Source organism: Camellia sinensis, chromosome 7 (genome assembly GCF_055761805.1).
Source record: "Camellia sinensis isolate YWXY chromosome 7, ASM5576180v1, whole genome shotgun sequence".
Taxonomy (NCBI): Eukaryota; Viridiplantae; Streptophyta; class Magnoliopsida; order Ericales; family Theaceae; genus Camellia; species Camellia sinensis.
This window is the reverse complement of record NC_138967.1, coordinates 174,349,385-174,365,996: the sequence shown is the minus strand read 5'-3', so window position 1 is coordinate 174,365,996 and position 16,612 is coordinate 174,349,385. Positions and strand designations below refer to the sequence as shown.

At 32.0% G+C, this 16,612-nt stretch overlaps 1 protein-coding gene across 1 annotated transcript; it reads right to left on the bottom strand.

Moving 5' to 3' along the window:
- Positions 1–3,365: 3,365 nt before the first annotated feature.
- On the bottom strand, positions 3,366–4,855 carry LOC145796297 (uncharacterized). The gene is made up of 3 exons (XM_082881380.1): positions 4,838–4,855; positions 4,535–4,735; positions 3,366–4,217 (listed from the first exon to the last, which is right to left on the bottom strand). The coding sequence occupies exons 1-3, from the start codon at positions 4,853–4,855 to the stop codon at positions 3,366–3,368; spliced, it is 1,071 nt and encodes a 356-aa protein (XP_082737506.1).
- Between the last annotated feature and the right edge of the window lie 11,757 nt (positions 4,856–16,612).

Genomic DNA, 16,612 nt, shown 5'->3' with positions numbered 1-16,612 from the left:
TGACGACAAATAATGTGACCATAATGATATTCAACTTTTGGATAGCAACTTTTGCACAAATCAATCCAAAGGTTGTCAACATCAATTTGTTCGATATACCCAAATATGAAATGTACAAAATATTTGAAAAAACATAATTTAATATCTCTCTATAAACGAATATATATACATATTGTTTAACTTTCATTACTTGAGATGATAACAATTCTTACCTTTGGCATAGGTGTAAAATCACGTATTCGAATTCTTTTGGCATTTGATATTATCAATGACTATGAACTTGAGTTTTTCGAGTACAAGATACCAATTTTTGTGATATAGGATTCATAGCAAGCCCAGATACACATCAATATATATATATATATATATATAATTGTGAGAATTATATTGTCATATGTAATTGGTTAATATTATACAATCATAACATACCATGCTCGAATATGATTTGTATAACGGAATGAATGATTAGTATATAACTTATTGTATTTGCATGCAGCGAAACATGGACCTAGAAGTTGAGAAAAGATAATTTATTAATATCAATATTTTTATATGCATTTATATATTATAAAATTCAATGAAAAATAATCTTATCATAATAATCTTTTAACAGTGGCAGATAAATATTATCATTTTCTAGAGTATGATATAGTTGCATACCATCAGTTGTGGCAAACACGTCCCATAGAGTCTTACTAATGTGAAACTGTTTTTACAATTTAAGAAAAAAAAAAGGTTAAATCATTCGTTGAGTATTTCAAATTTGGTAAAGAAACAGAAATATATTATGGTATCATACCTTGTATCAAGTAAGAGAATCTCTCTTTTGTAATTATCACGATTTGCAATACCTAGACATTTAGTTACACTAACAACCAAGCCAATCACATCTGCTAATTTAGCATTGACATATTTATTATTTTGATAATTTAAATTTTTTCTATTAGTAATAAACTATGCAAATATGTGACATAGATAAGCATTATTTAGTAAAATAGCATACCCATTAATTGAACATCTTGATGAAGAAATTGACCAATGTCTGATAATTTTTTGATGAAATAACATTGAAATGGTATATTATCATCATGGTCAAGTATGTGCACAATTGTTGTATCATTAGCAAAAGACATCTTATAATCATGTAGTACCAAGTTAAATTTCTCATCAATCAATGTAATATGAACTCTTCTAAAACAATATATTTTTCCTTTTATTAAATATTCTTTAAAGTAATCATATTCCGTAGAGCATACAATTCCTTCCATGGCATCACCCTTTAAAAAAAGGTAATAAGTACACATTTTTAACATAATATAAAAGAAAATATTTAACAATTATCTTATGATAAGAGTTGTAAATACCTGTCCATCAACAAAAATTATTCTGAATGTCATATTTCCTCTAGGATGATTAGTCACAGATAACAACCTGATTAACTGAACTTTAACGTTCCAATTACTTGCCTATGGATGTAAATCAGCAAAATGGGGATATCTAATAATTCTATCACCTACTAATAATGTAGATACGAATAAGAAAATATGAATTTATAATTTTTATACGACATATCTATAGATCTCAATCAATTTGACAATGAAAAAATTAAGAATTTTTAATGGAAAAATAGAAAAATGTTAAGTTTACATTATGGTACAATTGAAAAAATAAGTAATCAATTATTATGCAACAAATATTATACAAGCATATTGTGTAAAGATAAGTTTTTTAATTATCTTTATTAAATGGAAATAAAAAAAAGAGATCAGATCATCCAAATTTTTGCATAGTAAATGTAATATGTTGTATAAAATTAGAATTTAGAGTAGTAAGTATTGTATAATTAAACAAAGTGAATAAAATAACAATCATTGAAGTTTTTGAAAGACTTTTTTTATATCAATCTTCAAATGTTATCAAGGACATCACGATACACAACATTTTTTGTGTAATTTGACTATTGGTCAACCTTATTAACAATCAATATCTTCAAGCCTGATGGTGTAATAACGTGCGATAAGGCAACATATAGCTGACCGTGGGAGAATACTAGATTAGGAAGGTATACGCCAACTTTTTTTTAAGTCTGACCCTGACTTTTGTTTATGGTCATTGCAAATGCTAATTGTATGGGAAATTGTCTTCTTTTAATCGGGACAGGTGAATGTGTGGTAGATGGTGATAAAATGATATGTGGAATGAAGATTCCTTTCCCAACATTCGAACTCGTAATCACTCATGCCTCAATCACTTTATCTCCCATTTTCTCAACAATAAGACAGGTTCCATTGCATAAACCTTGAGATTGATTGAGGTTTCTCAGTAGCATTATATGCGCTCCCTTTTTGAGTTCAAGGCAATGACTTGGAATTCCTGAAAAATTTAATGAAATGCAACAACTCTGGTGGATGCATGCCTTCGTCAATGTTCTCACCCTCGGCTGGACATATCATATCTGCGCTTAGGTATTTTTGAGATTCTCTAGGCAACATTAATAGCATTATGACATTTAATTCATTAACATCAGCGTTTTTTGGTGCTAAGATGTCACGTTCTTTCAAGTAAGAATTGTCATTGTATCTAGTATTTAATTCTGGATAGATTGCATAGATCAAATCATGTAAAGCATATGATCCATTTCTAATCAAGAATTGTCCTGGAATTTCAATCCAATTAGTCTCTTCCAGGTATTTTTCCATCACCAATCATCAATGTCTAGTTAGCAAAATCCCTTAGTTGTTGGCACATTTGAATAGAAGTATCATGGGCCATAATACGCATATTGGTTCTCAAATACAACACATAACAATGATTCCAAGTTGTCGATTCCTTCAATGACGCTGCAATTGTGGCTTCCCGTCTACCTTTTAATACTATAGGTAAAATTTGTCTGAAGTCACCACCAAGTATGAACAACCCCAAATACACAATCACTTGAACAAAATTCTGTACCCTTTAGTGTATCTCTAAAAGTACGATCAACTGCCTCAAATCCATAACGATGGTGCATTGGAGATTCAACCCAAATGATCAATGATGCCTCTTGAATTCATTTGCCAATTCAGTCTGTTGATTAATACTACAACTTGAGAATTCACCCAAATTAATTGGAATTTTAAAGCATCAATGTGTAGTTCTACCTCTTGGTAACAGCAAAGTCGCAATTGCGGATGATGCAACTGAAAGGACAATTTTTTTTCTGACCTAAACTTTGCTATTAATGTTTTCCACAAATATGTTTTTCCTATTCCCCCACTTCTATAAAAGAAAAATAAACCCCATTGTTTACAATCGTATGCATTCATTATGATGTCATAAACTTCCAACTGATCACTATTTAAACCAGAATGTAATTCATTGAACAATTATTTTTCCGAAACACTATTGTACTCCATCTCATCTCTGATGAGCCTATTTGTCACAAATTGAGCACCTTGCGAAGATGGCAATGGCATGGGAGGGAAATCTTTTAGAGATCTTCCATTTCTTTTTAATATATGCTCAATTTTAAGAAGTCCTAAATTTTTTAAGTCTTCATCGTCAAGATGTAAATCATTATCTCTCATATCTTTTTTGATTCTATATTGCATATCATTAGTGAAGCTTTTCCAATGGCGTTCCCGTAATTTGATTGGATTCATTTTATCAGAAAACATGAGCATTGTGCAATACATATGTCGAAGTTTTGTTATTGATACCCAATTTGATGCTTCAACCAATCCCTCGTGCCATTCATTATCATCATCAAGTAGACCAAGTGCAGTACATGCAGATTTAAATGTTGTATACTCGACCCCATTTACAGTTCTGATATGCTCAAAACTTTCTGCACCACAAACTTTATTCAGCAACATTCTCAAATAATATCTCTCACCCAATGTTGGATATGCATATGGCAATCTACCAATACATTTATGAGATTTTTGGACATTCCATTCTTTTGAATCTCTTTTCCATACCCATTTTGTTGGAAATTCAACATAATCCTTTGCAGATTGATGGGTTCTATTTGCTTCAAACCATTTGGTTAACATTGTGTCATGAACACGTTGTTGGTCAATAAGTTCGTGTAGATGGTCATTGTTATTAAATATAACAAATTGCTGACCTGGAAGATGATATTGTAAACGCTCAACAGAAGGAGTTTGCTTCTGAAGTTCAAACTCAAATATCCTCCAACACGCTTCAATCGCAGACACGTATTGAGCATCCAAATACTGTTTGATCTCATTAACTTGTTTGTAATGTCATAACCCATTATTGTTTGGATGAATAACATTATCCTCAATTACAGTTGTCACACGATCAGACCCTTTGTTCACATATTTGTACAAATATTTCATTAACTTCGAGTGTGCGCACCGTTCAATATTAATGTGGCAATCATATCGCACCAAATGATCATGATTATATGGAATGACCCATTTGTTATCAACTATAAATCCATTTATGTTTATTGTGTTTCCCTCATCACATTAATTATTGTTTCATTACAAAATTTCTTTGGATAATTTTTTGTACACTTTCCATCTACCATGCATGGAGCATTGGGATTGGCAGCACCACAAGGTCCATGTATCATGCATCTGACAATAGTCTCATATGCCAATGGGTCTGTATTTTTGTCAAGCAATTCAACACATATAAACTCATCAATTTGTTCTGGTGTGATTGGTTTATTCTCCGATGCTAATGTGATTGTAAGGTGAGAATGCGGCAATCCCCATTTTTGAAACTTGATGATGTAAATAATTGTTCATAAAAATAATTATTGATACATTAGACATTTAAAAATATTTGTTATGTCATAAATACATAGGTGTCAAAATAATAATACCTTAAAGTACTTCTCCATAGATTTTATTTTTCTTCAAGTTGGTTAATAGTTGTTTAAACTTAATCCGAAAAACTCTAGCAACGATATAAGGTCTATCTTCTATATGTTGATCGATAGTCTTCGAAGATCATCTTTTATTTCTGGCCATATAGGATTGTATGTGAACGTGATAAACAAATCAAGAGAGCCAATAGTTCTGCAAATTGCCATAGCATCTTGATAATGTTGGATCATACTACGTGGTCCCCTAGAGAATGACGAAGGTAACACAAATCTTCTACCTACTGCTGACGCATCTATATCTCCAGCAACTACAACACCTTCTATTCCTTGATATAGATCCGTGCATAACTCAGCTTGATAGGTCTTGATGTAATTCAATCTAGTTTGCTCTACAGCAGCATAACAGTCTACAAAAATTTGTTGAAACAACTGTTCTCCTCTTAAAAGTGCTTTACCTTCAAATTATGTATGCTGGAATCTGAATGCATAAAATTCTCTAATTGACCCATTGTTTCGAGATCTGCTTAAGGATGTATTAAAAGAGATGGCGCACCTCCGTCTATATGTACCATATGGAAACAGTAATAGGTACTGTAATGGTACATATGATGGATGTACTTCACTGATTCTTCTTAGGCCTCGTTTGGCAAGTGGCTTTTTTAGCCAAAAAGTCAAAAAGTTACTAAAAAAATCAAAAAGCTAGCAACTTATATCAAAAAGTCAAATATTTTCTTTTCTCTCTACTTTTTGCACATCTTTTCATAAAAAGCCAAAAAGTCACCCCAAATATACTAGTTTTTTTTTACCTCATGTTTTAGCCAAAAAACTAAAAAATTACTAAAATAGCATGTTCCCAAACGAGGCCTTAATATACCATCATTTTTCTGAACAATGATGTCACGATGTGTTTCAGTTCTAGTTTCATCACCAATGATTATCGTTGCCACTTCGTTTGCAATTGGCCTAATATATTGTTGTTCACCTTTGGAGTTTAAAAGACGCACATCTAAATTCAATACATTATGATCTCGCAACAAATCTCTGGTACTTCGGAATATTTTCACATAAGGATTAACTACATTTAACATTGCTTGTAAACCTTCCAATAGTGACAAATTAATCTCCGTGCTATTTGTACTAGTTTGGCCCATCACATCAAGATAATTTTGCAATTCATGCTCTATATCATATATATACAGTTGGGCAAACTTAGGTTTCTGACCAAGAGTTGGTAACAGTGACCTATTTTATGATAATTTTCCTCGCTAATCCGAAATGCATATGGACCTCTTCTATCTGAAGCTGAATAATTTACTTTTCCACCCATTAATGTAAAAGACAACATTGAATTATACATTCTAATATTTTCCATAAAACGTGCATTCCTCAATTGTGTATCTAAGAAGTCGGGAGCGTGTGGCAATAACGGCAAAAAGACCTCCCCAGCTTGACAACATAATCTGAATTTGGGATTGGTTTTAGAACTATCCTTTGTTTTCTCATCTGGCCAAATGTGGATGTTTTGTTACTGAATTTCCATCTACTCATTACGTGTCGTTTTCTGCGACGTGCATCAATTGCAACATCTGACAAATATAACATATGTAACATAATTATATGTGTCACGTACTAAATAATTAGAATAATGAATATGCCCATAAGTCAATGACTTGTTAATAATGATGTCGTATTCTTTTATAGAAAATAATTCCATTATTTCTTAAATCATTGATTATGCCAATAATCCGTTAATCTAAGACCATTCATTGTTACTAAATATTGTCCCCTGTAATATAAATTTTTCCTTAAAAACTTAAAAAAATTAAAGTGATTGCAATGAACTCATCAACACATAAAGCAATTAACGGATATCAATTTTTAAACCCATGTACAATAATGCTAAAAGTTCTTGTCATAATGGTTTGTTTATAAGTTTTAGAAAGAATGAATGGGATAAAAATATATATATATAAAAAGTATCGAAAGTACAAAGTAATGTGAAATATTACAATCATAACGACAATAAGGAAAAATTTTAAAATGTAAAGTTATTTTTAAGTAGAAAAACACAATCATTCTTTTAATAAAAAAAAAAATACAATCAGTTAAAAAAACACAACCATGAATTTCTTAAAGTGATTATTACATAGGTAATGAGACAATGTATATTTAAATTGCAGAGGTTGGCATTATTTTTTTAAGCTAAATTGTTACAAAATAATTCTTACCTTGTTGTGGAACAATGTTATTATTTGGTGTCATCGTGGCTTGTGGTACATCTTCATGCAATTGAACGCCCTCAGATATGGGATTTATGACTATTGCATAATCAAAACATCATAATAAAATAATTAAATATAAAAAATTACGATTCCAAAATAAACTTATGTGAAATAATACAATGAAAATATAATGAGATAATTATAAACTTGTGAATCATGTACAAATAATACGTAAAAATGAATATCATAATAGTTTATTCATACCTTGTGGTCGATGAATATTAATAGTGGTTGTCATTGTGATTTCTGAAACATCTCTATACAACTGAATGTCCTCAAATATGGGGGCCATGACTATTCCATCATCTAAAATTTAATTGAGAAATAATTAATTTATAAATTAATATTTAATTTAAAGGTTCATGAATATCAATTACTGACAATTATTATTATTCACCACCCTTGTAACTTCCGAAACATCTTCATATATGTGAACACACTCAGATGTCGGGAACATAACAATTCCTTATATAATAGATTTGCATGAATAAAATATGTAGCGCCAAATCATTTATTATTTGAAGTTATGATAATATTATCAAATAAATTATAATTCTAAAATTAATATAAATAATAATGTTTACCTTCTTCTTCTATGACAATATTGTTGTTTGCGTCATCTAATTACATGAAAAAATAAACAATATAAGTATTGGGAATTATAATTTTAAAAATCATAATTGCAAAATCTATATATATGTTAGTGTTTACCTTCTTGTAGAACAATATTGTTATTCACAACTCTTGTGACCTCTGAAACATCCTCATGTATTTGAACATCCTTAGATATCGGGAACATAACAATTTCTTTATTTGGATTTACATGAATAAAATAATTAATATAAAATCATTACTTTTTTGAAATTATAAGAATATTGTCAAATAAATCATAATTGTAAAATTAATATAAATAATATTTCTTACATTCTTCTTCAGATATGAGAGGTATGACTATCGTATCATATAATTTTCATGAAAAATATAAATGATATAATTATTAACATATATTATGAAAGTAGCAGATATAAAATAACCCAAATTAAAAAATATTATTACTTGAAATTCTTACCATTTAGAACATTAGCGTTGTTTGTCAATGTAGTGACTCTTGAAACATGTTGGAAGTGAACACCTTCTGATATGGAAGGCATAACAACTCCTGTATTGCAAGTTGCTTCAAATAAATATATTTACTATAAAAAATAATAAGAAAAGTATATATATGAAAATGATAATACTTCAACGCTTACTTGTGACATTTCAAACGTTGGTTTTGTAATGCAATTGTTTGTCACGTAGAACACATGCTCTTAACCAACGTGCTTCTTTTTTAAATTGTTTCAATTTATCCTTGAATGTGAGATCGTCATAATCAGTCTAGCATGAAATCAATAATTCTCTTTTTCGAGATAGTTAATTGATTTTAGCAATAATTATATCACATTCTATCCTATAAAAAAAGTTTTTGTAACAAATCTGGAATGAATACTTAATAAATTATAAAGTAGAAAATAGAAAAAAAAAAAAAACACAAAAATATCTTTATTTGTACCCATCTATTACTTGACTAAACAAGTTTTTAAAAAACGCAGAGATTGTCACAATTCACACAAAAAAAATTTCTCATAATGTGATCGAAACGGAGTGTCCAAAACTTAATAAAAAATTAAATCAATTAATAGTTAAAAAATACAATTATTTTTTTTAAAAAAAACACAATTAATTAAAGACCCAATTACAATTTTTTGCAAGACAACATATAATCTAATCATCAAAAAACATAGAAATTGTCACAACCCAAACAAAGCAACGAAGTCAATTGGTAATTAAAAAATACAATTATTTTTTTTTCAAAAAATGTGGTGAGTTAAAAACCTAATCTCAAATTAAGTTAATTGATAGTTAAAAAGCAGAACAATTTGTTTTTTCCGAAAAATACAATGAGTTAAAAATCCAATTACAAATACAATCTAATCATCATCATCAATAGTGTGTACTTCATGTGAACCTAATGAATACAATCCAATCACAATCACAAAACACAATCTAATCATCACTAAGAGTGGGTATTTTATGTGAACCTAATAAATAAAATATAATTTTTTTAAAAAAAAAACATAAATTAGAAATACAATCACCATGTGATTGTATTCAAAAAACATGAATACAATCTTCTTCTTCTTTTTTTTCCTTTCAAAAAACACAAATTAAACGGAGTGTAGAAAAACACAATCATTAAAAAATAAATAAAATCACCATGTGATCAAAATGGAGTGTAAGAAAACACAATCACAAATTAAGCTAATTAAAAAAAAAGAAGTAATGAAGTTAATTGATAATTAAAAAATACAATTATTAAAAATACAATCAAGAAGATCTTATTGTTGTAAAATGAATATAATAATAAAGTAGAATGGGGTAAAGAACAAAAAGAAAACACAAAAAAGAAAAACAAAAAAGGAGAGGGAGACAGAGACAGAGACAGAGACAGAGACAAAGATTAAAACTACGTGAAGGGAAAAGGGTTCAAAGGTTTCTGGTCCTGCTAGTGGTGTAAAGATTGAAGATGAAGTCCTCTCTCGAAGGTTTCAAAGCCAAGACCAACTTTTCGCTGTCGTCTAGCATGTCTCTCGACCTCAACTTGCCATCCGATCACCACTACCGGTAGGCTTAGGTTTGGAATCTGATGTCAAATGCACCACCGTCACCGGCTGCAATGCAAAGCTCTTCACAAAGGAGTCTAGATTTAGACTCATCATGCACAGATCTAAGTCTATTCACCTTTGATGAGTCAAATCTGAGCCTCTTAACCTCCGGCGAGTCAGATCTGTGTGTGAGCGTGTGTGTGTATGTGGGTTAGGATTGGGAGAGAAAGAGTAAGAGAGAGTGTGACTGCTGGGACAATGTATATGATATACATAAGGGTATTTTGGTCATTATGCTTAAGCTTGTCCTTTTGGATAAAGTGTTTCAACGCCTGGACCTTTAGGCAACACGTTTGGTACGATGGCATGAAATGAGGTGGAAATAGAATGATAATGGAAATGGAATACATGGTAGAATGGAATGCTCATTTCCATTTCACCATTTGATTGACATAGTAAAATGATGAGGGAATGGAATGACCATTCCCATTCCCATGTTTGGTTTGTTAAGTGAATTGAATAGAATAGAATGGTTACCAAACTAATAACTACTAGATTAAATATTGCATAATCATATTAAATTTAAAAAATGAATAAAAATTGTAAAAAAATTCATTAATATGAACAAAATAATAATTGAGAGGGTGATTTGTGTAACCAAATTAGGTCGAGCTAGGTTGAAGTGGCGGTGAAAGATGTTTGACCAAACTAGGAAATTTCCATTTTTCTGATGTTTGACCGAACTAGTAAATGCCCATACTTCTGGACCTAGCTACTTCCTAGTGGTGGTCAAAAATGTTTAACCAAACTAGTAAATACCCATATTTATGGACCTATCTACTTCCTAGTGGCAGTTAACGCCATGGCCATGCTACCAAGCAAGGTAGTCAAACAGAGAGGGGAGCCGAGCTAGCAGGAGAGCGCGCTGCGTGTTACATGATAGAAAGCCATTGGCGGACAAAACAAAAGTAGTCTGGTTGCACGGTAGAAAGCCGAGCAAAGACTTGTACCATCTCACTTGGCTTGCAGTGAGGAATGTGTTAAAGGATAAGCATTATCCTTTAGGAATGTGATTCCTAGGAGGACTTTACATAGGAGAGTTAGAGTTCTATTAGGATTGTGCCATGTGGAATCTACAAAAGCTCAAACTAAACCCTAATCTCAGGTGTTGCAATTCTTACTCTCTAGTTCACAAAGTTTTTTTGTCTTTTGTCAACTTGCTAACTTGGGCATCGGAGAGGTTTCCAATACATACCTACCAACTAGCTCACGTTTGTGTTTTTAGGTGATTGAACGATGACGTTTGGAGGAGCGAAAGCTTGATCAATAGGATTATACAAGAAATATTATTTCGTGCTCGTACAATTAGAGTCATATGTGGAAATCTTAGAAAACTTACCTTTTGATCAAGTTTTCCCTCAGCAAGCTTAATGGTGCACAATGAAGATTTGTCATATTGATGGCTAGATGCTAGAAGGCATGATGATTTGCCTCCCACTCCGCCCATGGAAAATTTAGACCCTCAGTGACAAAACCCTCACAGAGGTGCGTGAGAAGAGCGAGGTTTGAAGGCGATGAACAAATACCTAGGTTCTGAAGGATCGCGTGAGGGAGCAAGATGAGTTGATAAGGAAGATGACGGCAGATACGGAGGCTTTGAAGCTCCAAGTGAGAGGCAATGGCGTAACAGAAGTGGAGATCCGCGAAGGACGAACGCGATCTCATCGTTCTAGAGATCAAGATGGATATGCCACTGTTAGCCGTATATTTTGTACAAACCAATCACAACTTGACATGTGGTCCATAAGGGGTAATTTGGAAATCAATGAAGATCTCTAGTCATTAACAGACACGTCATAACTTGTATCAATGGCAATGGATCTGCGAGGCATGGGAATAGTCAAGACGCATAAGGTGACGTGGTCAAACGGTTGCTTACAATTTAAATTCAAATTCATGAGGGAAGCCCAACTGTAAGAGTGGTATAGTGGAAGCAAATTGTTCACAGCCATACCCAGTGATCATGGAGATCACTTCGACAGTTATTACCTACTTCAGCGGTTGTCAGCCACTTCGACGGTTATCCTCAGAGCCTATAAATAGAGGAGAGTGCTAATAATGAATGGACCTAGAACCAGATCTAGAAACCAGTTATTTACTTTACATTTTTCTAGTCCATTAAATTCTAGTCTTTTAGTTTCCTGTACTGCACTTCAAATTCCTAGGAGTAATTCTAAATTAGTCTGTTACTATAATCCCCTTCGAAGCTGTAAAAGTGCGCAAGTTCAATTGTAAACTCTTGTTTACTTAATGAAGTTTGATTTCTGACACTGTTTTCCATCTTTCTTTTACTTTGATTAGTCTTCTTAATTTTCTCCTAAAAATCAAGCCACCAGTAAAAGTCCTCTTTATTGAGGTTAAAAGAACTTCGAAGCAATCGTCTAACTAATTGGTTGGCATTTACTAATCTTTATAAGGACTTATTGATCCTTTCTGGCACACTCGAATTACATTTTTAACCTTCGAAAGCCAAAAAATCCAACGGCCACAACTGCACATTCTGGGAGCAGAAGCTTCAGGACAGACAACTCTCATTCAAGGACTTCTAGAGCTCGCCACTCCACGTGACGTCCCAAAATTTAAGGATATCATAATAAGATTTAAAAAATTAAAATCAATATTTCCACCAATATTACTAACATTTATTAATTAACAACCCAGAATTTAAAGTTCTTGCATCACAACTTAGTCTTAGTACATAGCAGAAATGACACAAATATTAAAAAAAAAAAAAAAACTAGAGAAAAAATAGAAATTTTAGGAAATAGTTCATGGAACTTGGGCACTCTTCAAGCTAACCAAGGCTGAGTGTCGCCTTGCAAGGCCTCGGTGTTTCCTTCGGTTTCTTTGGTACCTGGCACAAAACGCCAGGGCAACGGGAATGCCAGTGAGCGACGAGCTCAATAAGATACTACAACCCGAAAATATCCACCCCGATAATAATACTCACAATTTATGAATAATGTGCAATAACAGAATAACAAGTAACATTTAGTAAGCATAAAAGGAATGTTAGCAGTAGAGGTAATAGAAATAGATAATAATAAATCAACTAAAAAAAAATAACAAACGGAAGTAGTATTTCATCATAAGGAATATGCCCATTTTTTTCATAGATTTAGTTTATCCAATAAATTTAAGTAACTCCCCGCGTAGTACTGTTTCCACTCAACCGCTAAGCAATGGCCACGGGAAATTCTGACTCCCCCTTGGTCAATTATTCAAATATTACTTACTGTAACTACCAATGATGCCCACGCACCAGGGTTACATACCCGAGTCGTGACATCACGATCTGCCCCAAGGGAACGGTCTATGTTGTGACACCCGCACCACCAACCATATATTGCCTACACCGATAAGAGCCAAAATACCTTCCCATGCCATGTTAGGGTTTGCAACTCACTTGCACAAGATTTTAGACCGGGCTCACCCCATCACTTTTAAAATTTAATGTATCATTGGTTAAATTGGGTGTTTCTTTACTTGTTGAGATAGTCACAATAATTCAAAATTTAATTACCAATAATATTATACCAACTCATTAAAATCCCAACATAAAATATTACACATGTCACACAATAATAAACAATTGCACAAAATTTAAATAAACAATTTATTTAAACCATGGTATGAAATAATAACATAAATACCAGAAAGAAGAAATAAATCATAATCACACACATGCATGTATTTTTTTTTTTTTTTTTTTATCTACAAGATTAGATTAGCACAATATTAAATTTTAGTCCAAGTAAACAATTGAAGAGATAATTTTTTATTCCTCCTTAATTTGCCAAAGTTTTCAGAATGTGTATCTTGCAAATAAAATTATAAATAAATTACTTATACAACTCTAAAATTCATATAAATGTACAGAATACTCAATAAACATGTTATGGTCATTTTTCAGGAAGCATTTTCCAAAAATAAATTATAAATAATTCTTAAAAATTCCAAAAATGTTTATGACACAGATTTATCATATTTTCTTAAATTAATTCCATATTTAAATTTATAAATAAATTTCATAATCTAAAAATTTATTATGAAACTAGATTTCTCAAATTTCATTTTTTGCTTAGAAATTACTAGATTTGGTTTAATATAAAATTTTAATGATTTTTCAAACACATAGTAAAATCTGCCTATAGCTCCATATTTGGTTAAAAATCTGTATAAATTCGTACAAAAATCCATAATTGTTTCAAAAATTCATGGATGAAGTAGACATAATTATAAACAACTTTGCAGAATAAATCATCTTCAAATTGTGATTATAAAATTGCCTTAAAATTCGTACAAATATTGTGGCAGATTCAAGGACCAAATTAATTCTTCAATCCTCTCTTTAATGGTATAAACTACACATGCAAGACTATTTTCACACTAATACCATGACTTTAAGACTATCAACATCTTCAAATATTTGATATACACATCACAAAATTTTACATACATATATATATATAAATTTATATTTATAAATTAGTCATTTTATCATTTGAAAATTTCAACAATTAAAAAAAAAATGAGAGGGTTGAAAGGGTTTTCTTACCTAAAATCTTCAATTAATGAATCCTTGACAAAATCTTGAACTCCTCTTCAATCCTTCACTTTCCCAAACTTTTTCCTTAGCCTTTCTTTACCATTTCCAGCACATGAGTCCTTTGAAATCTCTCTCTCTACAATGTCTCAACTCTTAAACCCATACCTTTTTTTTTTTTTTTGGAAATGCTCTCGGCAGAAAGATAAGCCATATACACACCCACCGCTCTCTCTTTGTACTTGAATCCTCCAATATATACATAGCATGATGGACCCCCTTCTTTTTTCTTTGAAAAATTTCTCACCAAGTGATATACATTCTCAGCACAAAGCACAATGCACAATGCACAATACACACACCTCATTCTTCCATTACACACCACGTGTGCACATAGAAACTAACACATTTCATTGAGTCTCCAACACATCACGCACATGCACACACACACAGTAGATTTCTCAATACACCCACACCCATAAATACTCTGACTTCTAGACTCTTACAGAATTCAATTTATGTTTTTGCTTAATTTAATTGAGCAACACTTAATTTTAATAAATCTTGATTAACACATAATTAAATTAATCAAACCTAATTACAAATCCCACATAATTTAATTGGTCTAATTCGACTTCCATTAAGGCCCAATTAATTTTGTTTAATTTATCATTCTGAATCAGATTTCAAATCAAACCCCCAAAAGGCTCCAAATATCAAATTAAACTTATTGAGCTCATCAATTTTGGTTTCTCAAACCTTTAAGGCCTTCAATTTCAGATCAAACTCAAAATCTCTATCTATAAATTACATATTCAATTGAGCACCTCATAAATAAATTTAGTTCATAATAATCTAAATTCTCAATCCTCACAACTTAATTAACTCCAATTCGGACCTAATTGATCAAACCTTAGTTTTACTAAACTGAATCGAATATTTAATTACACTTTCATGTGGTCCAATACTTGAAATTAAACTAATTTAACTTATCAATTTCATCTCCTTAGGCTATTTGGATGCTCAATTTCTAATTCTAAAATAAATCCTTAATAAAATAATTTATAAATAACAAATATTGAACACCCACAAAATTATTATTATTTTTTTAATCTTTGTTAATGATTGAATTTGGCTAATTTAAAACTAACTTTTACACTAATACATAGTTCAGATAGACTCTGGATAAAATTAATTAATTAATTTATTTATTTATTTTCTTTTAAGAATAATAAAATGTGGGTTTTCACACTCCAGGTCTAAAAGGGTGAGGTCTAAAAGATCTTACACTGAAGGTAGCAGTTATCGACCCTCGTACACTCATCAAACATTGTCTTGATATACAAAACTGCCCAGACCGAAAGATTTGTGGACTATTTTAGAAGAGATGGCACAAAATAGAGAAGTTGCCCAGGCGCAGGACCCCCAAAGGATATCTGCTTTGCAGCAATTGGCTCCTAGGACGCATGAAAGCGTCGAGGTTGCAATGCTAATGTCGCATCTTGCTTATGAGCCAACGGGCAGGGTGCTGGCCAGGTTGCAAAGTTTTTCGTTCATACCAACAACAGAGAACACGCCTTTACCTGGGGGATTTAGCCAGCCCAAGTTCACGATCTACAACGAGAGGTTGGATCCTTACATACATCTTAGCCACTTTCGACAAGTCATGGCTATTAACAGAAGAGACGATGCTCTATTGTGCATCTTGTTTCCGTCAAGTTTTGGGGATTTGAGCTTGATGTGGTTTGAGAGGTTGCCAGAAGGCAGCATCAGCTCCTGGGCTCAACTCTCAAAGGTGTTTGTTACCAGGTTCAAAACAAACACCAAAACATCCATGGGGGTAGACCAATTGTTCACTATTGACATGGGCGAGAACGAAACATTGAAGTCATACAACAATAGGTGTTGGGAGACATTCAACCAAATTGGCAAATGCCCTTCTAACCTAGCTATTTATAACAACCCTCATTCTTGTCTTAGTCATGTTCATGAGCATTTACATGGTCTTGTCTTGTTAAGCTTGCATTGTAGACTTAGACTTGTTTTGCCTAAGTAAAGGTCTCTGTCTTGTTTTGTGCTTATGTGTTTTGCCTAAGTGTTATATGCATGCTTTGTTCCTTCCTTGTCATTTCAACACCTAGGACCATCTTGGAACCACTTTGGTTGACCTTCACCTTCACCCTGGCATGTTGACCGATATGTGCATCACCTAGGCCGGGGTGTGCGTCACCTAGGCTGA